Genomic DNA, 24,342 nt, shown 5'->3' on the forward strand with positions numbered 1-24,342 from the left:
CATAAAACCAGAGAATGTTCATCTGCAACAGAATAATCTGAAATGCTAACGCATTTTTCTACAGTAGAAGTTGCAGGATGTTTGTGCAGATGTTGCAGAAATCTGTAATGCTTTTGAATTTATACAAAAGTTACTCTTAGGGCTTGGCTACACTTACATTTTATAGTACTCTAACTTGCTGGCTCAGGGGTGTGAAAAATCACCCCCCTGAGCACAGCAAGTCAGAGCGCTCCCAGCGCTCTGGTGGAGGTGGATTACCAGGAGGTCTGGGAGAGCTCTCTCCACCGCTTGCATGCAACCACTCTCTCACACTTCAAAGCGCTCCTGCAAAGTTTCCAGCGTAGCCATGCCCTTAGATTCTTGGAATTTTCATAATAAAGTTCCAGGTCAGTGGGAGCTGCTAGATCAGAGGTAGGCAAACTATGGCCCGTGGGCCACATCCAGCCCACGGGACTGTCCTGCCCAGCAATTGAGCTCCCGGCTGTGGAGGCTAGACCCTGGCCGCTCCCCTGTTGTCCCCCTCCCCCTCAGCCTCAGCTCGCCATGCCGCCAATGCTCTGGGGGGTGGGGCTGCGAGCTCCTGCCAGGCAGCATGGTGGTGTGGCTGGCTCCGGTCAGGCGGCATGGCTGCCAGTCCTGGTGCTCTGAGAGGCATGATAAGGGGGTGGGGCGTGGGAAGGTTGGATAAGGGGCAGAGGGTCCTGGTGGGCAGTCAGGGGACAAGGAGCAGGGGTGGTTGGATAGGTGTGGGAGTGCTGGGGGGGCCTCTCGGGGTATGGATAGGGGTTGGGGCAGTCGGGGACAGGGAGCAGGGTGGGTAGGATAGGCGGTTAGGGGCAGGGGACCCTGGGAGGGGGCGGTCAGGGGCCAAGGAGCAGGGCGGGTTGGATGGGTCAGGAGTTCTGAGGGGGGCTGTCAGGGGGTGAGAGCCAGGCAGTGGGAAGTGGGAGGGGGCGAGGGCCAGGCTGTTTGGGGAGGCACAGCCTTCCCTACCTGGCCCTCCATAGTTTCGGAACCCCCATGTGGCCCTCTGGCCAAAAAGTTTGCCCACCCCTGTGCTAGATGCTTAGCACTTTTGAAAATCTGAACACTTGTTTAGGTACCTCGCTATGGATTTAGGAAGATCTTATTTTTAAAAAAATGTTGACCTGGAAGTGCTGGGCAAGAGCACTGCTGTTTGAGAACCTTCCTTTGGACTAAACTGCATGGTGTGTATATAAGTGCTGATGCAGTGGGTTTACAGCTATTCCACCTGTAAACCACTTTTCTCTCTTTATACTAGCTTTTAACTGCAGGATTATAGGCACTGAATATTTACCAGAACTGGAAGGCTGATTAACGGGGGTTAATCAGTCACACTCTGCTGCATTACTCTCTGGAGAGCTGCCAGCAGACCAAATGAGATGGTGATCCAGAGTAGGCTGCTCTGGCGCACACATGGATGAACCTAGGGTTACCTTTACCTGTAGATTCTAGCTACTGCTCTGCTGTGTTGCTGAGGAAAGCCAGTGGAAAGTGTAGTAGAATTGGAGATTGGAGATAGACTGGACTGACGTGTAAAAGTGTGCACACACACCTCCACCCCAAGGGACCTGGTCAGCTGGAACAGGGATTCTGGTGATATGGGCGAGATCACTCTGCTACATTGCTGGCAGAAGCTAGTGGAAGATAATGATGATATGCATCTGGCACTGGACTGACAAATGCATTGTCTGTGGGAGCAGGAAGGAATGCAGATTCAGTTCAGGATCCTCAGGCTGCCTAAGAGCAAGGTCAACAAGTTATTACTGAAAATCCAATTAATCTGAAGTTGTCAGCAATTCATGAGAGAAAATTCTCACACGTAAAGCTTTGTGGTGTAAAGAACAGTGATCCTAGGCCTGCTCTTTTGGATGGAGGTACAGAACACTGGAGTTAGAATGCAGTGCTGCAGCTGTCCAGCAGAGTAGACTGAATTCAACAGTGGGAGAAAGAGGAGAGGAAAAAGCCCAAACTGTGGCCAAATGAGCCCATCATATACATAAGTCATGCCCAAATCATTGTACGCTTATGCATGAGAAATGCCTACTAAAATTAATAGGAGATATATGCCACTACTAAAAAAATAGGTTAACATTAAGAAATCCAGGATATCACCAAATAATTCAATCAAGTTGACATTACTTTCCGCTTTATTAATTTTCATAGTAAGTTTTCTATCATTTCAAATGCTAGTCTAGTTTATGATGCAGATTTTTAGGTTTTATTACAAGTTTTGCATCCTGAAATTATTTGCATTTAAAGAAAGTTAAACAAAAACACAACCACTGTCAGCTGTTTACTTTAGGATATAGGATTCCAATTTCACTAGAAACAAGGACTATTTTAATTTCCCATGTATTGAGGATTTGTCTCCAAATATACTTAACACACACTATTTCATAAATGTAAAGAACCACACGTCAGTAGAAACTAGTCTTACAGTAGAGACAAGTTCTCTTAACATTGAAACTTGAATTTTCTAATTCGTAAAAAAAAAACCTTGGTCCACATACAAAGTAAAATGGGTAAATACAGGTTTAATCAGAGCAAATGCTTTCTTTTTATTCAGTTCCAGTTGTAGCGCTCTCTTGGAGGTAAATCATAATGTGTTCTCTCCTCCTCTTCAGGTCTGTAATCTAATGGCAAACCATAATTGTAATCAACTGTTACAATGGGTAATCTTTTGCCTTGCTCCATATCTCTTGTAAATTCACCTTGAAAAGGTTTCCTTTCATAATCAGTTGAATCATCTTCCTGGTGTATGGATGAGGACAGATGCATTGTGCGTGAAGAATATGGCGCAAATCTGTTTTTCCCCCCTCTGTTAAATTCATCTGAAGGACGTGTTCTCCTATTATCTTCAGGACAGCTAGGCCGATTACTATAATAAAACCAAATATTAACTGTACAATTCTTAGATATACAATATTTCAATAATGATAATTGGCATTAAATTCTAAAATGGTGTACCTCTGAAAAGAAATTATAGGTAAGTAATTTACCCTTTAGTACACTGGAAATGGAAAAAGTCATCTAGCTCCAAATTCTTGCCTTTTAATGCTTCATCTTAATACTACATTGCAACTTCATTACTCTCCTCAATACCCTTCTTCGTTCTTAGAGACAAATTTACCTGTGTTAACTTATTCGTATTTGTAATATTTGCCTTCTTTTGAATTAAGTTGACTACCCTTTCTGTAAGGTAGTTCTACCAGGAGTTCCCTATTTATTAATAGTTCCTTCAATTTTGGATCATGTTTCTAGTTTTAAGCCCCTAAATAATGTGGGGAAAAAAATCAACATCCACTTTATCTTTCCTTTGGAATACATAATAGTAGCACTGTACTGCATGTTCTCTATTACAATAATATTGTTCCTATGATATGTTGACTTAGGATCTAATAAGTACCATATGGCATATATTATAAGGGTGTGTACACACACAAACATTGCTTTGTATTCTATCTCTCTGGTCACAAAAAATTTGTAATGGTGAGAATAAATAACCACTGGAACAATTTACCAAGGGTTGTGATGGATTTTCTATCACTGACAACGTTTAAATCAAAATTGGGTGTTTTTCTAAAAGATACGGTCTAGGAATTATTTTGGGGGCATTCTATTGCCTGCAAGGGCATCAAACTAGATGATCACAATACTCCCTTTTGGCCTTGGAATCTATGAATTTAGCATATATACCATATCTTGGCTCCCAGGGTAAGTTATAGTATTTCATATTTACCTTCTTTGTACTACATTTGCCACCTCTTATCCAATTACCTACATCAGAGGTTCTCAAACTGTGTCATAGCATGGACTACATTTTTAAATAGAGAAACTGCCTTGTGAAACACCTCCCTCATATTCACATAGAACACCACCCCCTGTCCTATTCATGATTACATCATCCCAATTGTTCACATGGAAAAGTAATATGAATTCAGTGTAACTTTTGCAGCATTTAATGCAATGTAGCAACTAGAAACAAAGAGGATGGCCAGCACTCCAACAACCACATTTAGGAACCACTGATTTAATCAATCCAAATATTTTTGTATCTGGTTTCACTGTCTCTCATAATTTTGCTCATTTTCAGGTTCAGTATCACCTGCAGATTTTGAGAATTTTGGTTCTAATCCTGTAAAATACTTAACGCAAGTGAATAATTTCATCAACTGGTGTTAATGTTAGTTAGAGAATTAGAACTGAGAATTATGAGGGACTATGAAACCAGATTCACAAGATTTGGATTGTTTAGGTCAGTCATGTCCTAACTGGTCCTTGGAATGCAGGTGTTCTCTGTTTCTAACTAGCTAGTTTGCAAGTTTGGGACTTTTTGGTCTCAATATCACACATTCAAATCACGTACACAAATGAAAAAAAGTCTTCTATCAGTTTCTAAATAGCTTTCATGGTCTGGTCCAACTCACAGAAAGTCAATGGAAAGACTCCTACTGATTTTTCTGGTGTTTGGATTGGGCCCTCAGTGCCGATGATTTGAGCTGTGCGCTATATGACAGCAGCATGGAAGAACTTTGAAGAAGAATATATCCCAAGTTTTTACTTTGCTTTAAGAATGAGTTCACCATGTAGGGAGTGTTAAATAATTTCTAGTTAAAAATATGATTGCATTAATGAGCATCAGTGTTATGAAAAACATAGGTTTCAGAGTAACAGCCGTGTTAGTCTGTATTTGCAAAAAGAAAAGGAGTACTTGTGGCACCTTAGAGACTAACCAATTTATTTTGTTGCACATTAAACTCAGGATTTTGTTTTTTGCCAATTAATTTGATGCCTGTAATAAAAAAAAAACCAGACATATGGCATAAGACCACATATAAGCTTTTGTTCCTTTACAATGGAATGATTTGTGAAAACCATGCTACCAGATAAGGATTTCCCAGTGATAGCCAGAGTACGTATTTCAAAATCCTGATTTTCAGACCCATGTGCAACTTTACTGTCTCTGGTATCTAAAATTCCGGTAACAAGCACTGTATATTATAATAACTCCTCCATTATCAGATATAATTATACACATGTACGAATTTCATAATACATTTCCATTATAAATTGCTTATATTGCAGTTTAGCGAGAACAAATATCTAGTTTGACAACTGCACATCCAATTTAAATTTCTATGGTCATGGTGGCAAAGGGATGTGTAGACGAGTACGTAGATTGATATGCAATATATGAATGCTGATATTTACCTGTAACTTCTACTGAAATCATCATTATCAGATCCGTAATCTCTGTGACGTGAAGGAGAAGAAGAAAAGTGAGGTTCTGGTAAATTTTCATGGGAGGAAAATGACCGATTTCTTAAAGAAACAAAGAAAGTACATGTTAAGAAAGACAAGTGTGTAAAATAATTCAGTAATTCTAGTGAAAGTTCTTTTAGATTTTTTTTAAAAAAGTAACCAAAATTAGTTAGCATGAAAGGAATGTCTTAGTTATATAAGTGAGAGTATAATATTATTTTAGCAATATCAAAATTATAAAGTCTCAGAAGAATGATCTAATATCCCTGATCATTTAAATTGTGTAAAACAAAAGTGAAGGACAGAAATAAGTCTTTTAAATTATAGCACTCCCAAATACTTAAATAAATTTTTAAATAAATATAAAAAGTATAAAGAATATTGCTGCAAATTTTATGTCAAAGGTTTTACTTTTGAACCCAACAGCTGTATTAACAAGGTGCATATTTGTTTTAGAGAGTTTTCAAGGATTTACAGTTCTTAAATGAGAGGTTTGCTAGTAGACATTACTTATGAAATAAGCAACTGAAATCCAACACTTCCTCACTCCTTTGCTGATTACCTCAACTTGGTTAAAGGGATTAACATTACCTTCAGTCCTGAGGACTGATTTTCAGATGCAAACCTCTTCAGTATAAAATGAAGTGAGATGCAGCATTTTGTCTCAAGGTGATTCTGAGGAGTTACTGGAAATGTGCTTTAATACTAATTCCACTCTCTAATTTAAGAAAGTACAGAAATACTCTGGAGATCAGTTTCCCAACCTCAGGGCCTGATTCTGCAAACCATTACATGAGTAAAAGGAGGAAAAAAACCTAATTGCTCGTTATCCCAAAAATGTCATATAATAATATACTGAGGAACAACACTTGCTACTCCCTAAATCTGCTGTAACAGCAAAACAATACTTCACCTGTCTGAACACCATTCACGTGGCAAGTCGTCATGGTCATGAAAAGGTTGCAGTCTTTGTCCATGCCCCTTATTAACAAAATCAAAATCTTTCAACTGTGTCTGTTCCTGCAAGTCATCATAACCTTGATTGTCATGAAAAGGTCTGCGCCTTTGTCCAGGACCCCTATTATCAAAATCTTTCAATTGCATCTCTGTTTGTAAGTCATTGTGAGGCTGATGGTCATGAAAAGGTCTCAACCTATGCCCACGGCCCTTGTTAACAAATTCAAAATCTCCCAACTGCATCTGTGGTTGTAAGTCATCATGCGTTTGGTAGTCGTGAAAAGGTCTCAGCCTTTGCCCAGGCCCCTTGTTGATGAAATCTAAATCCTTCAACTGCATCTGTGCCTGAAATTCATCATGAGATTGGTGATCATGGAAAAGCCTTCGCCTCTGCCCACGGCCTCTGTTAACAAAGTCAAAATCTTTCAGCTGCATGTCATCCTGTAAGTCACTGTGAGATGGCTGATCAGGAAAGGGTCTCTGCCTTTGTCCACGGCCTCTATTAACATACTCAAAGTCTCTTGACTGCACGTCTCCCTGTAAGTCATCATGAAACTGGTGGCCATGAAAAGGTCTCAGTCTTTGTCCAGGCCCCTTGTTACTGAAATCTAGATCCTTCAGCTGCATGTCTTCTTGATAGTCATCATAAAACTGGTGGTCAGGAAAAGGTCTTCGCCTTTGTCCGGGTCCCCTGTTGTAGTCCCAATCTCTCATTTGCATTGGCGCTTGTAAATCATCCTGAGATTGGTGGTCATGAAATGGTCTTCGTCTTTGTCCCGGTCCCTTGTTAATGAAATCAAAATCTCTCAACTGTATCTGTCCTTGTAAATCATTGTGAGAGTGGTCATCGTCATAAATTCTTAATCTTTTCCCCGGCCTGTGAAGAAAATTAGTATTTTTAAACAGCTTATTTGCATTTATGTTATAAATATTTCAAGTTAGCCATCCAAACAAAGTAGCATTTTTTAAACTATTCAGGACTGAGAAGACATTATCACTCAAATATAAAGGTACTAAAATATTAACAGTCTAAACTATCTAATTATAGTATATATTATATGTATTCTATAACCTTGTCTCTTTCACCAACAGAAGTTGACCCAATAAAAAGATATTACTTCACCTCAACCACCTTGTCTTTCTAATTATATTATAAAACACATTCTATTGTCAAGACCGGGGTTCTCAAACTGGGGGTCGTGACCCCTCAGGGGGCTGCAAGGTTATTACATGGGAGGTCACGAGCTGCCAGCCTCCATTCCCAAACCCTGTTTTGTCTCCAGCATTTGTAATAGTGTTAAATGGAAAAAAAAAGTGGTTTTAATTTATAAGGGAGGGGTCACACTCAGAGGCCTGCTGTGTGAAAGGGGGTCACAATACAAAAATTTGAGAACCACTGGTCAAGACTGTGAAAACCACTATAATTCCATATCACTTTTTTCAGAGACAAGCAAACCCAAAATAACCCCATAGAAAACTAACAAGAAAATTCATACACAAACTACTGTACTAGAATGTTATCGAGGAACAGGAGATACAATACATGTCTCTTCCAAAACCAAAGGATAAAAACTTTTACCACATAAAAATTGCCCCAGTGAATCCAAAGTACTTGTAACGGAAGAGATCCTGTCCTAGTATTCTCTTGCTTTATCTTTTTATCACAACCTTAATTTAATTTAAAATAGGTATACTGAATTACTAGTACTGAAAATAGAACAGAACACCAATGTAACTATTCCAATAGTTATCTTTCACAGTACACTTTTTAAAAATGTAATATTTTTGCCAATTACCCAGGAAAATCTTCATTTGGGAACCTATCTACAGGTCCTTCCATTACATTTGGCGGGGGTATAATATCTTCATCAGGATCCCATACATCCATTCCAAGATTACTAGGGAAAATAAAAGCATTTAATGTAAAATTTCCTTTATTAAAAATACTGTTGAAAGAAAGTATGTACATTTTTTTCCAGTTGTGGAAATAAACTGGCATTATGGGAGTGCTGGAAAGCTAGGGAATCATAAAAGTGTAGGACTGGAAGGGACCTCAAGAGGTCATCTAGTCCAGTCCCCTGCGCTCAAGACAGGACTATGTGTACATTTGGGAGAATTTCAGTTTATTTTTTTCTGAGGAGGCTGATAGAAAAAGGCAAAGAAAATACTTTATACTTCACTGACATACAATATGACTCGTTGACCGTTGGGACAAAGCCCCATGGTTATTTGCAAAATTGTCCCTCAACTACATCACCCCTTCTCATATGAAAGTATACATGATACAAGCCAAAAGAAAAGGAGTACTTGTGGCACCTTAGAGACTAACCAATTTATTTGAGCATGAGCTTTCGTGAGCTACAGCTCACTTCATCGGATGCATATCGTGGAAACTGCAGCAGACTTAATATACACACAGAGAATATGAAACAATACCTCCTCCCCCAGGTATTGTTTCATATTCTCTGTGTGTATATTAAGTCTGCTGCAGTTTCCACGGTATGCATCCGATGAAGTGAGCTGTAGCTCACGAAAGCTCATGCTCAAATAAATTGGTTAGTCTCTAAGGTGCCACAAGTACTCCTTTTCTTTTTGCGAATACAGACTAACACGGCTGTTACTCTGAAACATGATACAAGCCACTATCCTCTGATCCCACTGAGGGTTACCAAAAGAAACTACACCATTCGCTCAAGAAACTCCCTCAAAAAGCACAAGAACAAATCCGCACAGACACATCCCTGGAACCCAGACCAGGGGTATTCTATCTGCTACCCAAGATCCATAAACCTGGAAATCCTGGACGCGCCATCATCTCAGGCATTGGCACCCTGACAGCAGGATTGTCTGGCTATGTGGACTCCCTCCTCAGGCCCTACACTACCAACACTCCTAGCTATCTTTGAGACACCACTGACTTCCTGAGGAAACTACAATCCATTGGTGATCTTCCTGAAAACACCATCCTGGCCACTATGGATGTAGAAGCCCTCTACACCAACATTCCACACAAAGATGGACTACAAGCCGTCAGGAACAGTATCCTCGATAATGTCATGGCAAATCTGGTGGCTGAACTTTGTCCTCACCCATAACTATTTCACATTTGGGGATAATGTATACCTTCAAATCAGCGGCACTGCCATGGGTACCCGCATGGCCACACAGTATGCCAACATTTTTATGGCTGACTTAGAACAACGCTTCCTCAGCTCTCATCCCCTAATGCCCCTACTCTACTTGCGCTACATTGATGACATCTTCATCGTCTGGACCCATGGAAAAGAAGCCCTTGAGGAATGCCACCATGATTTCTACAATTTCCATCCCACCATCAAACTCAGCCTGGATCAGTCCACACAATAGATCCACTTCCTGGATGCTATGGTGCTAATAAGCGATGGTCACATAAACACCACCCTATACCAGAAACCTACTGACTGCTATGCGTACCTACATGCCTCCAGCTTTCATCAAGACCACACCACACGATCCATTGTCTACAGTCAAGCTCTACAATACAACCACATTTGCTCCAACTCCTCAGACAGAGACAAACACCTACAAGATCTCTATCAAGCGTTCTTAGAACTACAATACCCACCTGCTGAAGTGAAGAAACAGACTGACAGAGCCAGAAGAGTCCCCAGAAGTTACCTACTACAGGACAGGCCCAACAAAGAAAATAACAGTACGTCACTAGCCATCACCTTCAGCCCCCAACTAAAACCTCTCCAACGCATCAAGGATCCACAACCTATCCTGAAGGACGACCCATCACCCTCACAGATATTGGGAGACAGGCCAGACCTTGCTTACAGACAGCCCCACAACCTGAAGCAAATACTCACCAGCAACCACACAACAGAACCACTAACCCAGGATCCTATCCTTGCAACAAAGCCTGTTGCCAACTGTGTCCACGTATCTATTCAGGTGACACCATCATAGGGCCTAATCACATCAGCCACAATATCAGAGGCTCGTTCACCTGCACATCTATCAATATGATATATGCCATCATGTGCCAGCAATGCCCCTCTGCCATGTACATTGGCCAAACTGGACAGTCTCTACGTAAAAGAATAAATGGACCCAAATCAGATGTCAAGAATTATAACATTCAAAAACCAGTCGGAGAACACTTCAATCTCTCTGGTCACTCGATTACAGACCTAAAAGTGGCAATACTTCAATAGAAAAACTTCAAAAACAGACTCCAATGAGAGACTGCTGAAGTGGAATTAATTTGCAAACTGGATACAATTAACTTAGGCTTGACTAGAGACTGGGAGTGGATGGGTCATTACACAAAGTAAAACTATTTCCCCATGTTTATTTCCCCACCCCCCCACTGTTCCTCAGACGTTCTTGTCAATTGGTGGAAATGGCCCACCTTGATTATCACTACGAAAGGTTCCCCTCCTGCTAGTAATAGCTCACCTTACCTGATCACTCTCATTACAGTGTGTATGGTAACACCCATTGTTTCATGTTCTCTGTGTATATAAATCTCCCCACTGTATTTTCCACTGAATGCATCCGATGAAGTGAGCTGTAGCTCACGAAAGCTTATGCTCAAATAAATTTGTTAGTCTACAAGGTGCCACAAGTACTCCTTTTCTTTTTAGTACAGAAAAGTTTCCCTATTTACATTCTCATAATACAGGAACAAGGGACATTCAGTGAAACTGAAAGGCCAAAAAATATAATTAAAAAACCAAGAGAGCTTACAACTTCACTGCTACAATGATATCAAAAAGGCAAAAGAGTTTTTGGAGAACAGATGGATTAGAATGACATCTACAGTTACATTAGATTGGATTTGTTTAAAATAAGGAATATAAATCCTCTTGCTTCAAGGCATAAGTCTGCTACTGACAGACGGGCTAGGAAGAATCTTCCCTTCCGGGCCCAGTCTGCTGCAGGGTCTGTTGCATCTTCCACTGAAATACCTGGTACTGGCCACTGATAGAAACAAGAGAGCAGGCTAGATAGACCACAGGTCTGCTCTGGAATGGCAATTCCCTAGACAGCATATCCGGAAAAGTTAACAGATCCAGACTCTGGCAGGCTCAGAGGAGAGAGTGAATTCCAGAGTTAAGGGGCCCCTCACCAATAATTTTTTGCCAGCTGCTCCTTCCCATTTATAACTCTGCTGAATGCACCTAAGGAAGTAGGACACAACAACAGAAGAATTTAATAAGAAAAATCAACTTTAAAAGAGAACCCTTTGCATGATGTACATTTATAAGATAAACCTAAGGGGAAAATTACACTTCATACCATTCATAACAGAAGTCTTCAAAGATAAGCACTGATTGTGTAATAGGACAAGAGGCAACATTTTAAATATGACCCAAGCATTGACAATGCAAGGAACTGCATTTGACAACTTCAATTATGTAATTAAAAGCCTTTGCCTACCTTCTCATTGGCTGAGTTCTGAGATCTGTTAGGTATACAAGACCGTCCATACGATGACCTCTAGCATCACCAAAAGCTGAAGAAAATTGTAAAAAGATTAGCGTGTGCAGTTAAACATGCTTGGAACACAACTCCATATAATGTGGTCAGTCAGGGCTCCATGTAAACCGTGGCACAGTGAACCTGAAGTAAGTTCACTATTGATTCCTGTGACTCAGTTTTAAATTGCAGCAGACTGTCATTTTTGCAGTAAACTGTTTTCCAACTGTAACTATTGCAGTTGTTACTATGATTGCACCAATACACAGAAACCTTCAAAACCTATAATGGGGTTGGAGGGAGGGAACTGTCCTCTTGATGTGGTTCAGATCTGATGGTGCTCAAATACTGCCAGGCATGGAAGCAGCAGGAAGATGGATTAATCTGTGGGAACCTGTGCAGGAGTTAAGTATGAGGTAGCTGTCACAGAACCACTGTAGACACAGAGCCTCATGTTCTGTTCAAGTTCTACGAAATACCTTGAATTGCTGTCTCTGGATCCCAACCTTCAACATCAATAAGGTATCTGACAAAAAACATGGCTGAATTATTATAAAGGTATATATTATCACTGATATAAACATACTATTCTAATTAAAAAAATTATCTGAATTTTCATGTAATACTTGCCTACACATAAGGTAGCCAGTTCTATTAATTCCATTGGTACAATGAACTCCAATGAGTTTATCTATTACAAAGGAAAAAAGTGTGAAAAAATGAAAATACCAAAAAATAATGAGTGCAAAACAGAAGCCATTTATTGTTTACACTAAAACAGTTTCAGTGAGCATGTTTGCTGTTTGAAAAATTATTACTATTAAGCCTGTACACATCAGGATATATAGCCAGAATTTATGTTCTTCCTGCTGGATTTGTAGCAGCAGTTAACTCAATGCTTCCCACTTCCCAACCTAAACTAGTCCAGGCAGGGCACAGAAAAAAGAAAGGGAAAACTGGTGATAAGAAAAGCTGCCTGACTAGATAACCATCAACCACACTGTGATAACGAAACTGAATAAAGTGACTAGAACAAAACATGACTGACTTTGAGGGCAAGTTTAAACAGCCACCAAACTTACTTTCACAAGGAGTTCACTTACAGATTCTCCTGAACCCTTCCAAAAGCAAAAACACTGAAGTCAGCCTGGCAGCCTACTGGTAATGAAATGCACTACCAGAGGGATCCAAGTACACGAGTCTAAATTTGGCCCATTACTCCTGGGATGGCAGATGCCTGAGGTATTGCGGAGGCAGTGCATTTAGCTTCTTGCTTTGTATTGCCATCTCTAGTCAAACTTTGGAGAAAGCTGTGTCTCTTGATCCAGCTGCAAACTAGGAAGTTGGGGTTCTGACCAACATTCAGAACAAAACACTCCGACCCAAAGGGCCCCTAAATGAATGCCTTTGTCACATCTAAATCATTAGATTATGCAGGACAGAAACTCCCTACACTTCAGTTCATAAGCCAAAAACAGCAACCAAGGAGCCAGAACATTAACTAAAGGGATAAGAAAGAACCATCTCAGAATATCGTTCTTTTCCAACACTTCAAATTTGGGCTCTGGTATATGAGATTTACGTCCACCTGCAAACTGGCTATCCACAACAGAAGCATACATCTTATCTGAGGCAGAGCAGTGCAATGAGGTAGAGCAACTTTGGCAATGGAAATTTTCTGACACAAACCATTACAGAGCTATCACAGTAAGAAACCAGGAGGGGCTCAACAGAGCAGTCTCCTGAGTCAGGCACACAGCTGAATGACTCTCAGCTGCCAGTAAAGATTTGTTCCAAAAGATGCTGAACGGAGTTGTGCAAGAGCCTGCAGTACTAAGGGAAAGATAAAAAGAGATACACATGTAGGTTGTAGCAGGATGTGTGCAGAGTTCTTCCATGCATAGAGCTGTCACACCAGCCTGGGGAGAACTGTGCAACAGCTCTGCACAAACACTATGTAAACTCCCAATCACCTCTATAACTGTATCATGCTCTTAAAGAATTACTAGCTTCATGAGAGCAAAGGAGTATCCAGCTACCATCAAAAAATCTTAACATGATGCCCTGTAGCTACTAAACTTTATAACCAATTAGCTAAATGACATCTTCATGCTCTTGAGCTATGTCCTTGACTCCTAATTCAGAGAACTCAAGGTCACACTACTAAGTGGTTCTGCTATGAAGAAGAGGGTGGAGATCAGACAGGAGGCTATCACATTACATGCCTTCAACAGGGTAAGGCTACCTTATAGATCACAATGAAAGAAGAAAAAGTATGATCAGAAAATCCTTGATTGTGTCCAATTACAAAAACACAGAAAGTGTTATGAAAAGTATTATTTCTTATACACAGAACTATGCCAGTGGCTCTCAAGCTGTGGTCTGTGAACCAGCAGTGATCCATGAATTGCCTGCTGGTCACATGGTACTAGCTCTCCTTGTTTTCAGCAGGCACATCACATTAAATACAGCTAAAAATATGACACTATTAGGAAGGCTGTCCGTGTAATAAATGCTGTAGCTGATATGAGCATTTTGGAGTGGCAAAAGGGATAGGAGATGGTCCATGAGATTATGAAGTTACAAAACTGGATCACACTATGAAAAAGTTTGAGAAACCTGACCTGTAGAAGTGAATATCTATTGTGATTAATAAATCACACATTGAAGATTTAAGTAACATTTTGGTCTTTTATAGCATTAAAAATGCTGTTAATTACCATTTCCTGCATTTTCCCAAAGGAACTTTCTGACCCATTTTTTGAATTGTAGAATAGTAGCATTATCGGGGACTTCAAGTCCAACAGTATACAGTTTCTTATACTGCACACTTTTAGGTAAATCCTAGCAACAACAAGGAGAAAAAAACAGCAACAATCATTAGTCATTAAAATCTTGTACCACCATAAAACTTACAAACAATATATTAAAAAAAAAAACAGATGTAAGTCACTTGTTCAAATCAATCAGTAGTGATTGAAAATGATCATTACATAGTTATATTAGAAAAGCTGTACTCACAAAAACTGCCATAGCAAATTGACTCTTCCCAACAAAAGGGCTACCTCAAGCAAAGAGATCTAGGTTTGTAATGGAGACTGAACTTTCAATACCCTTTCAATACCTCCTGGTCACAGTAGATGCACGCTGGTGGGATTGACTAAGGAAGCTTGTACTGCCATTCAAATCCTCTTCATGAAGAGTATCAAACTTCACCTCCTCTCCCTTACTTATTTTATCCCATTACAGTGTATATTCAAGGGTCTACATTTAGTAACACATGTTTTTATTTACTCTGGCACAGAGCACATTAAAAGGATACTCGCAATTACAATGTAAATTTTTTTTTAAATCAGTGTAGAGTTAATCTGTGGAATCCATTCATACAGCATAATAGTGAAAGAAATATTATATTTTTAAAAAGATTTAGATATAGCATCTGTCTTCAGGGCGGGGCCATGTCTTTCTGTGTGTTTGTGCCAACATAGTAGTCTTAATCAGTGAATCTGGGAACTACAGTACTATAAATAAATATAATGATCAAATGCTAGTAAAGTTCCTGAATGAAGCCATAAGTGAACGCTAGCTGAGGTTAAGATGTTCTTTCCTTCATGATACAATTCTGCATAAACTTCTGCTGGAAACACGATACCAGATTAGATGGTTCACTTGTCTGTTCCAACATAACAATTTCTAGATTGACATTAAATAACACAAGATAAAAGGTAGCAGTAATTGTGCTTTTAATTCTGCTATTACTCCTTTACTATTACCTTAACTTCATAATACCGTGTGGTGTATGTTAAGTCAATAATTAATCCAAGTTCCACATTTAGGGCTTTCATTGCAGCAATCAGGTCTTTGGGTGTAAATTTCTGGGTTGGAGTAAGTCTCTGGTTAATTGCCTGTGATGAAAAAGGAAAACGAAGACTGTGTTTTACAAATTCCAATAAAAATAGAAACATCTGCCTCTTATAAAATGAATCAAGAACAAGAAGAAACATAGGCATTCAATGTATTGTGTGGATTCAAAAACTACATTGAGATGGAACTGATGACCCAAAATAAGTTAATGATTTTATTGTATGATATGATGACAACAGATAACATGGATAAGGCAGGCTATCATGTGGCAGCAGCTCCAGCGCAATAAGCACTAATTTCATATCAAGAAAAAAGTCTTGCACAATGAAGAATGAATATAACAATTTAAAGTAATTCCTTGAACACATACAAATTTAACATTGATGTCAATAAGCAAAACAAAATACAAAAATCTTACCCACTTGCTCTGCAAAAAATCCCAAACAACTGGTCTATTCTACATAAAAACTAGGGAGCTCTGATAGGACAGCTTACTGGCTTCCTTCTCTTCCCACAGATGTTGGGGATACTTATTTTTCCCTGCCTGTTTGCTTTCTCCTCTGTCACTCATGTTATTGGATGCAACATAAATTTGTCATTTAGCATTAAGATAATTTTTTCCCATATATTTGAAGCAAGGTCTTTATCAGGATTGAAGTGAGTGTAAGAAGAATGTAGACAGCAGCAAAAAATTCTCTAATGAGCATCAGGGCCAGGCAAAGTATCAGGGAGCCTAAACAGCTCCATGACAGCTTCCAGTCTCTGCTTTGACCAGCATAAGCTCAGCAAAACAGAGAATCTGGCCAACCATGTGAAACAGATTAAGATGGAATTTACATACAAGATGCTGTCTACATACCATTAGAGAGCATTTAAAACGTTTCTTTAAAATATACTTCTTTTGTCCATTTCTGTGCAATTTACAGGAACAGGATACGGAGACATACATTTATAGTCACCATTTCAAAAGTGGTCCAGTGACCACTATCCTTTAATGTGTGATCATCATGTATGTGAAATTAATTTCTGCTTTATGTCAAATGGACAGTTATCCACATCACAAAAATCACCACCACAAGTAGGACTCTTGTTACAGCAGTTTCAGAAGATGCAAAAGACTGGGCTCAAGCCTGAACCGACGCACTCCAGAAGCACTAAATTCTGTAATTTAAAATGATTAAATGAATGGTGCAGATTAGCTGGTGAAAACAACGAGGAGTCCTTTGTGGCACCTTCGAGACTAACAAATTTATTTGGGCATAAGCTTTTGTGGGCTAGAACCCACTTCAGCAGATGCATGGAGGGGAAAATAGTGGAGAGGGTATAAATACATGAAAAGATGGGAGTTGTCTTACCAAGCGTGAGGTCAGCCTAATGAGACTGGTTGAGAAAGTCATGATGTATAAGAGATAAGTAAACATACTCAGTAACACCAAGTACCAGTCTACACAAGAAAAGCGAATAACATCTTTAGTTTATGGAAAGCTCATTGGAAAAGGACTGAATGTGCTAAATACTAATTTTAATAGAAAAATAATTTCTGTAATTTTTCACCTTGAATCTGTTCTGCAGTTTGCATATGAATGTGAATGCTATTTTCCATAATTCTTCACACTGCAATTAATACAGACTGACAAACAGCACTTTATACATACCCCTTTCAAAGGCACTTTGAAAGCAATGAATCTTGTTCCTGGTATAGGCTGTCCAACTGGTGTCAAAGTCCGCCATCTTTTATGAAAAAAAAAATTTGTATTTTTTTCTGAATACTTGAAGGATAAAATACTTTTCAAACTATACTAATTTGATACAGGACACCTGAAGTTTCATATAAAACAGCTATTTCTGTAATAAAGTTTATTCTTCTTTGGAGTAAGCTTTCCTCAACAAAAGCACAAAAAAACCCTGCTCTTTTTGGTCTCAGGATAAATTTCAAGCTACATTAAATGTCTTATAAACAGCAGACTTTGCTGCTCCCACATCACCCCAAACAGAAAGATGTAAATAGCATCCTAGTCTCCCTGATGGATCATACAGCTACTTGCTTGACATGTCAAGGGCCAGATTTCCCAAAAAACTTCAGAACCAAGCAGCAGTCCTAGCTGGGCATCTAAGTGAAGTGGTCAGGTTTTCTAAGTGCTTATCTGGCTACGTTATTAAGGTGCCTAAATAGAAACTGAACTCTTCTGAAAAATCTGCCTTATTTCAGCAGGAGATATTTTGATTTAAATAAATCCAAAATAAATAGTATTAGCTAGCATGACTATTGAAACATTACTATTGTTTTGTTTCAATATCACACATTTGAATAATGTTAATAAATTACTGGGGGGAGGGGGGGCGAGAATTCATTTATTCCACAGCCAGAAGGGACCACTGTCATCATCTAGTCTAGCGGTTCTCAAACTGTGGGTCGTGACCCCAAAGTGGGTCGTGACTCAATTTTAATGGGGTCACCAGGGCCAGCATTAGACTTACTGTGACCCAGGGCTGAAGCTGAAGCCTGAGGTCCACCCCCACCTGGGGCAATGGGGTTTGAGCTCCAGCTCCCTCTCCCCCGACCTGGGGCGGCAGGGCTTGGCCTGAGGCCCTCTTTCCCTCCACCCGCCCCAACAGGGTGGCAGGGCTTGGGCTCTGCCCCCCCGCCCCTCCAGGTCATGTAGTAACTTTCTTGTCAGAAGGAGGGTCGCACTGCAATGAAGTTTGAGAACCCCTGATTTAGTCTGATGTCCTGTATAACACAGGCCACATAATTTCCCCAATTTTATTCCTAGACTATATCTTTTAGAAAAACATCCAATATTGATGTAAAAGTTGCCAATGACAAAGAATCCACCATGAGCCTTCATAATGGGGAAAGGTGCCTACAATGCTGGAAGAACATAAGTAGAGTATTATTTAGGTGAGTCAGAATATAGAATTAGCATTTCTCAGAGCACAAAGATTCTTCCATTATTCAGCACAGCTACACAAATTATATGGAGAGATCACTGGCCCTCCATAACTAAGTCTGCAACCAGGTTTCCATTATAAGACCAATCTTCACTGATCTTCTAACAAAGCACAAGAAAAATATTTTCTAGTCATAGTTTTTGTGATCACTGTTAGTATAGAATGGGATTTTGTCCATAAATTTCAAGTAATTAAATGAAATGGTTCTGAAGTTACAAGTTAAAAATTAGTCCTTTGCACATGTTGCCAAAATGCTAACTGTGTACTACATATGCACCTGGGTCTCAGTGACTTATAAATTAAACTGTATCCCCTGAACCCATCAAGGAGCAATTCTACATTATTTTAATACGGAAGCTCATGACATGTTACAGGACTTGTTAAAATTTACACAGGAAGTTTGGGGCAGGAAACAGAATATATTTATCTAAGGTAGCAAATCTGCTAAACCACAGATCTCTGTATCTGATGCTTACTGATCTGTAGAATAGGGCCACTCAAGTTTATCTAGCTTTGTCAATTGTTTTAAAATCTACAGAGGAAAAGTCAGATATAAGCATAGTCTGTTTTACAGAAGGGTAAATAGGCACAAAATACTGTGGGATGGACTTTAGGCCAGCAGAGGAAAGAAAAAGCTTGTCCTCTTTAAGGATTGCTGCACTATGCACCCCTGGGCTTGAGGGCAGGAGATAGAGGGCCTCTGTGGCTAACTGTTTGGGCAGCAGCATATAAGTTTACTGCCTCCCATGTACTCAAGGGAAGATCTATAAGCCCTTCCCCATGCCCAACGGTGATATTATGCACTATGAAGAAAAACTGACTGATTTGCCTGAATGGCACTGCAGTGGGATTGGCTAGGCCATTGCCTGTAAGCCTGGATCTGTTGTGTGAAATCGGGCAAGTGAGTTATTTTTCTCACACAATCTGTAATGTGGTACCCTCTTTGCAAGGAGCTTTGTGAGCTACAGATGAAAATACACTATATAATTGCAAAGCATTTTTATTAGACATTTTTCATGTTTAGGGCAGCGGGAAGTTCAAGGACCTGGCTGGGAGGCAAGGTTTATCTATTGCAATATACATGGGCCTAGCAGATAGAGACACAAATGGAAAACCTGGTTCTAATATTAATTTTCCATGTGATCTTGAACAATGGAGGGCTTGTATCAATTAAGGAAACTTGCTAATTATATTAGTGTAAACTTCCCTTATCTAGACAAATCCTTAATTTTTCTGAGCAATAATTTTACAATCTGTAAAATGGGTGTAGTGATAGTTACCCACTTCCTAAAAGTGTTACAAAGTCCACTTAAATGTGTGTAAAGTGCTAAGAGTAAAGTATTAAAGATATACTGTCACTTTATTCTTATTATTTAACATTTACATTGCAGTAGCACTTAAAGGCCAAGGAGGTTGGGGCTCCATTGTGCTACTTAAAAATGTGGTCAGTTTCTGAAATGTGATCAGTTTCAAAATGAGTTAAGTTTCAGTTACAAAACATGTCCCTAGGTATCCACTGCTGATTTTTGGTGGTTTTAATATTATTTTCCTATTTTTAAAAATGTTTTTCTCCCCCCGTTGCTGTGCTGAAGATCCACACAAACGAAAGAAACAAACAAACTATCCCCAAGGTGCATTTGACAGCACTATCTCAAAGCCCCAAATAAGTGGTTACTTTTTATTGTAGTTTTTAAGTGTCCTCTAAAGTTTTGTAGTAGCAGAGCTGAGAATAGAACAAAGGAGATCAGCCTTGCAACACTGTATTCATTACTTTAATTCATGTGGCCTCCAGGGTGTCACAACCACACTGGAAACTCCTGAAAGTGCTTGTAAGGTTTAAACTTTTGAAGTCCAGCAAATTACACTAAAGTGCTTCACAGTGCTCCCAATATTCAAAGCCAGGAGAGATGGAGCAGAAAAAAGGCCAAAGCCTACTGGCCATGTACACCCTAATGTCCTAGACAACAGACTGAGCACAGAAACTTAAAAATTCCTACTTTTTGTGTGTGAAAATGCTTTCAATGATCACTACTTCAAAACTACTGAACCAATTTCCTTCAAACTCAGTTTTCTCCTTAGATCTCATTAACAGCCATAAAACAACACAATCTTGAAGGAAATTGATCTAGTCTCTATGTTTGTGCAAAACCTGTGCTCAGAACATATAGGGAAAGTACATATTTTACACATAATGAACTAATAAATATCTGAATGAATTCCGCTGAAACTCTCTTCTGGGTAAAGATCAAGTACAGAAAAATTTCCAGTCCCCAATTAATTGGTTTGAGTAAGTTATAAGCAACTTAAGTAGGGGGTTTAAAGAAAGTTGCATTTCAACCTACCATTCTCACTATAATAAAATGGCACACACACACAAAAAAATCACCTAGATTCTACCTAACAGTTCTAATAAATGTGCCTTATACGATGCACTAAAAAGTTGATAAGTATCTGGCTAGTATAATTTATTTTGGAAAAGGAGGAGAAAAAAAAAGATTGAGAGACACCCAAAGTCAAATTATGTCAAGTATGTGATCATAGAAGTCACAAAAATCTGGTTGTCATCATAAATAAAGGAAACAACAAAAGACAATATCCTTTGCAGGCAGTTAAGAGAGTTAGGACTTTTTTTTTAAAAAAACAAACAAACTTGTGTACAGTAAGCATTTCAGAGGTAAAGGCTTGTAAACAACAAAATATTTGTAGGGAGTTAAAATGTGATTTGTAAAATTTCTTTTCACATTTTAATGTAACCAACACTGATCTCAGCATTAGAAAAATTGGATTTCATCGGATACGAATTTTCATTTTGTTTATAAAGGCCATTGTACATTAAAAGAGTATATTGATTAGTGTTCTGTAAGGCCAAAATATATTTTTAAATAGTTTGAAAACTGGAGAGTTTGTTTGTGGAATTGGACACACAGAAGTTGTTAGATGTGCAACAGTATTTATTTTTAACTGGACTAATTGCCTAACCCACAGCAATTATTTTCACAGAAGCATTCTACTGCATGCTCACCTGTGCACTTATTGAAAATTTAACCCTCAGCTTCCTGCTGCAGTGAATTTACCAGTTAGTTACAGAGATCTGTTTATTGACAACAGTACATTTAATCTTTATTTTTAATTAATCAAGAGCAAATATTGGACTGTTGCATCACTAAATGGATCAGACAGAAACTGCAGCCTGACTACAAGGGAGAATGTTATTTACACACAAATATATCAATAAGTAAATTTAAAAAGGTAGTTTAATGAGATTTTAGTCACTGATCAAAAACTTTCTGCTGGACTCCACTGTACACGATAGTGTCCTATTTATTGGTAGCCTCTGCACACATTTCTAAAGCACCCAAAGTAATAACCAAGAAGGGCTGAACATGGGCACTTCTGTGGTCACCTATGTGAAAAAGGGGACAATGAGGGACCTACTTACCCTACCTATTCATGTTGAGATGGCATTAGATAAATTAAAATTGGATAAATTAAAAACAAACAATAAAACCCCCAGATCCCTCTGTCTTCTGGAAATGGGGTGAACATGGGAAGGAAAAACTATGAAAACCCAAGATTAGGGCTTCTAGGAACTACAGTAATATAAACAGTACTAATGAACAGAATGACACAGCAATTTCTGAGACACCAATACTGACAGATAGTTCATATACAGCAGTTTATTATAAAGTTCAAAACAGCTTCAGCTTCCTCCAAGACCACATTTGTCAAGTAATCCTTCTTTCAATTATTTTGGAAAACCAAACTACATTAAACAAGTTACATATGTAATATATAATTATCATATAAGTTCACTGGCACAATAGGTCAGTTGTGGTCTATCAACCTAACAACCATCCCTTTCATCATTAAAAATTGTTGCAGCATAAGCAGTGGGCTAACCTGAAATGGTCCAAGCCCATATTTTGTATTTTTGAAGTTACTGATATAGATAAAAATAAGGACTTACACCTTCAACATTAGATATGTGTGTGCGCACGCATTGATTCGTTGAAAACCAGTTTTGCTAGATAACAGCACCTAAACCATGCCTTGAACGTAGTCCAGTTGCATTTACTATTTCCACAGCATTCTAAAGAGCTTAAGTAGTGCATGACATGCAACATGATTCCATACCAGAACAGATGCAGAGTGGTAACCCTTTTTGTGTGTTTGTGAAAAATGTGTTTAGATTAAAAATCAAGTTATCTTGCAGTCCAAGCTTTCATAAGGTAATATACACTGTTTATCCTTCTAGTTCCATATGTTCTCATAAGGGATTAAAATGCATTTTAAAAGCTTTAACTTTTCAATCTCTGTGTAACAGGGCACACATTTTTAAGGGTAGGAGGAAAAGAAAATACCATTGCCAATCAGCCATTGTTTTCATTCTTCTTACCCAGCTTGCAAAATGGTTGCAAAATTCAACAACCGAGGTAGAAAAATCTATTCAGCTGCCCTATTGCAAGATGACTGATGAAAATGAAAAGTTTGGTATTTTACTTCCAAGTTTAAAAAAAAATGAAAAATTACTTGCTTTGGACAAATGGAATTTTGCAAAATTGTTTAGTTTGCTGTCAAATTCTTACTCAAAGCATTCTTTATTCAACCTACTTCTGGCACCTTCAAAACAGTACGGCGTTAATCTACAAAACAAGAGTAACAAGAAATTAATACTTTTTAGCCTTGTGCAGATGTGTTACAATGTGGAAAAGTTTTGCAAAACAGGCACAGAAAAGCTGTGTGCCAATTTAATACAGGTGTAGAAAAGCTCAGTGTCTAACTCTGAATCCAGATTTTCTCACTAAAAACCGTAAAAGCTATGTTGGTAAAACAAATTGCATAGAATTCTGGGTATTTAAAATTGAAAAATGTGAAAAGTGTTTATTTGGAGGGGCGAACAAGTCAATTAGCAGCACTGAAGCTGACCCCAGGGTGGTACCAAGGCGTCTAGTTCTTAAGCCACCTGCAGACAGAGTATCTCCCAGACAACTCAAGATGTAGCTTGATGACACGACAGCTACCTGGATTCTGTGAGGCTTTTGGTCAGTATCTCAACTGTTAAAATTCTTTAAGCCCATGATTTTCTGAGTTAAGGTTTAAATGAATCTTCCTCCTTGAAGGGAAAAACCTACTGCAAGCACAGGAGTTTTCCTGCTTTGCAGAGAATGGTTTAAATAAATACATGGAAACAGATTTAGCATGTCCTGTTTTAAAAACATGTTGTCCACTATTTCCTAATTCACCCCCTCATGAATGAAGAAATGGAGTTTGAGTAGGGGCATTTCTCAATGAAAACCACTTAACTTCACGCTCATTTTATCATTTATTTTACAATGTATGACTGACACTTCAGAAGAAGTAGAACACATTAGCTGGCCCCAGGAGCTCATCTTCTAAGTTAGAGGTAACATAAGAGTTATTACAACAGATGATGGGGACAGGAAGAACAATAATTCAAAACAGGCATGTTTCGTAGGTCTCATTAGCTTCAAGGATTTTCACCTTTTGTTATTTTATCGTCATTTGGCAGAATAGGATCACGAGTACATAAAAGTAGAGCAAGGGTAGTTCTAACAGGAAAAAGTTGAGAGATAGAAATTCAAGAAGAGGTCAAAAATACTGGGACTGATCAGCTTAGAAAAGAAAAAAAACTAAGGGGGGATATGATAAAGGTCAGTAAAATCATGACTGGTGTGCAGAAAGCGAATAGGGTAGTATTATTTTCCCCTTCACATAACACAGAAACTACAGTAGAACCTCGAAGATACAAACAACAGTTACAGACTGACCAGTTAACTGAACCCCATGTGAAAACAG

The 24,342-nt window shown here is 38.9% G+C and overlaps 1 protein-coding gene across 2 annotated transcripts in view; it reads right to left on the minus strand.

Moving 5' to 3' along the window:
* Positions 1 to 2,143: 2,143 nt before the first annotated feature.
* Positions 2,144 to 24,342, minus strand: part of LOC125640242 (uncharacterized) — a 32,516-nt gene continuing 10,317 nt past the window's right edge. Inside the window, exons 3-13 of one of the 2 annotated variants that reach the window (XM_048858568.2) lie at positions 23,112 to 23,168; positions 17,229 to 17,304; positions 15,483 to 15,614; positions 14,430 to 14,553; positions 12,340 to 12,400; positions 12,189 to 12,235; positions 11,671 to 11,746; positions 8,040 to 8,141; positions 6,200 to 7,120; positions 5,236 to 5,346; positions 2,144 to 2,902 (exon numbers count right to left, since the gene is read on the minus strand). In XM_048858568.2, the coding sequence (XP_048714525.1) occupies positions 2,587 to 2,902; positions 5,236 to 5,346; positions 6,200 to 7,120; positions 8,040 to 8,141; positions 11,671 to 11,746; positions 12,189 to 12,235; positions 12,340 to 12,400; positions 14,430 to 14,553; positions 15,483 to 15,614; positions 17,229 to 17,304; positions 23,112 to 23,168 (2,023 nt within the window). In that variant the 3' untranslated portion in view covers positions 2,144 to 2,586. The remainder of the gene's footprint in view (positions 2,903 to 5,235; positions 5,347 to 6,199; positions 7,121 to 8,039; positions 8,142 to 11,670; positions 11,747 to 12,188; positions 12,236 to 12,339; positions 12,401 to 14,429; positions 14,554 to 15,482; positions 15,615 to 17,228; positions 17,305 to 23,111; positions 23,169 to 24,342) is intronic. The other variant, XM_048858570.2, reaches the window with a different exon arrangement.

Source organism: Caretta caretta, chromosome 7, assembly GCF_965140235.1.
Source record: "Caretta caretta isolate rCarCar2 chromosome 7, rCarCar1.hap1, whole genome shotgun sequence".
NCBI lineage: Eukaryota > Metazoa > Chordata > Testudines > Cheloniidae > Caretta > Caretta caretta.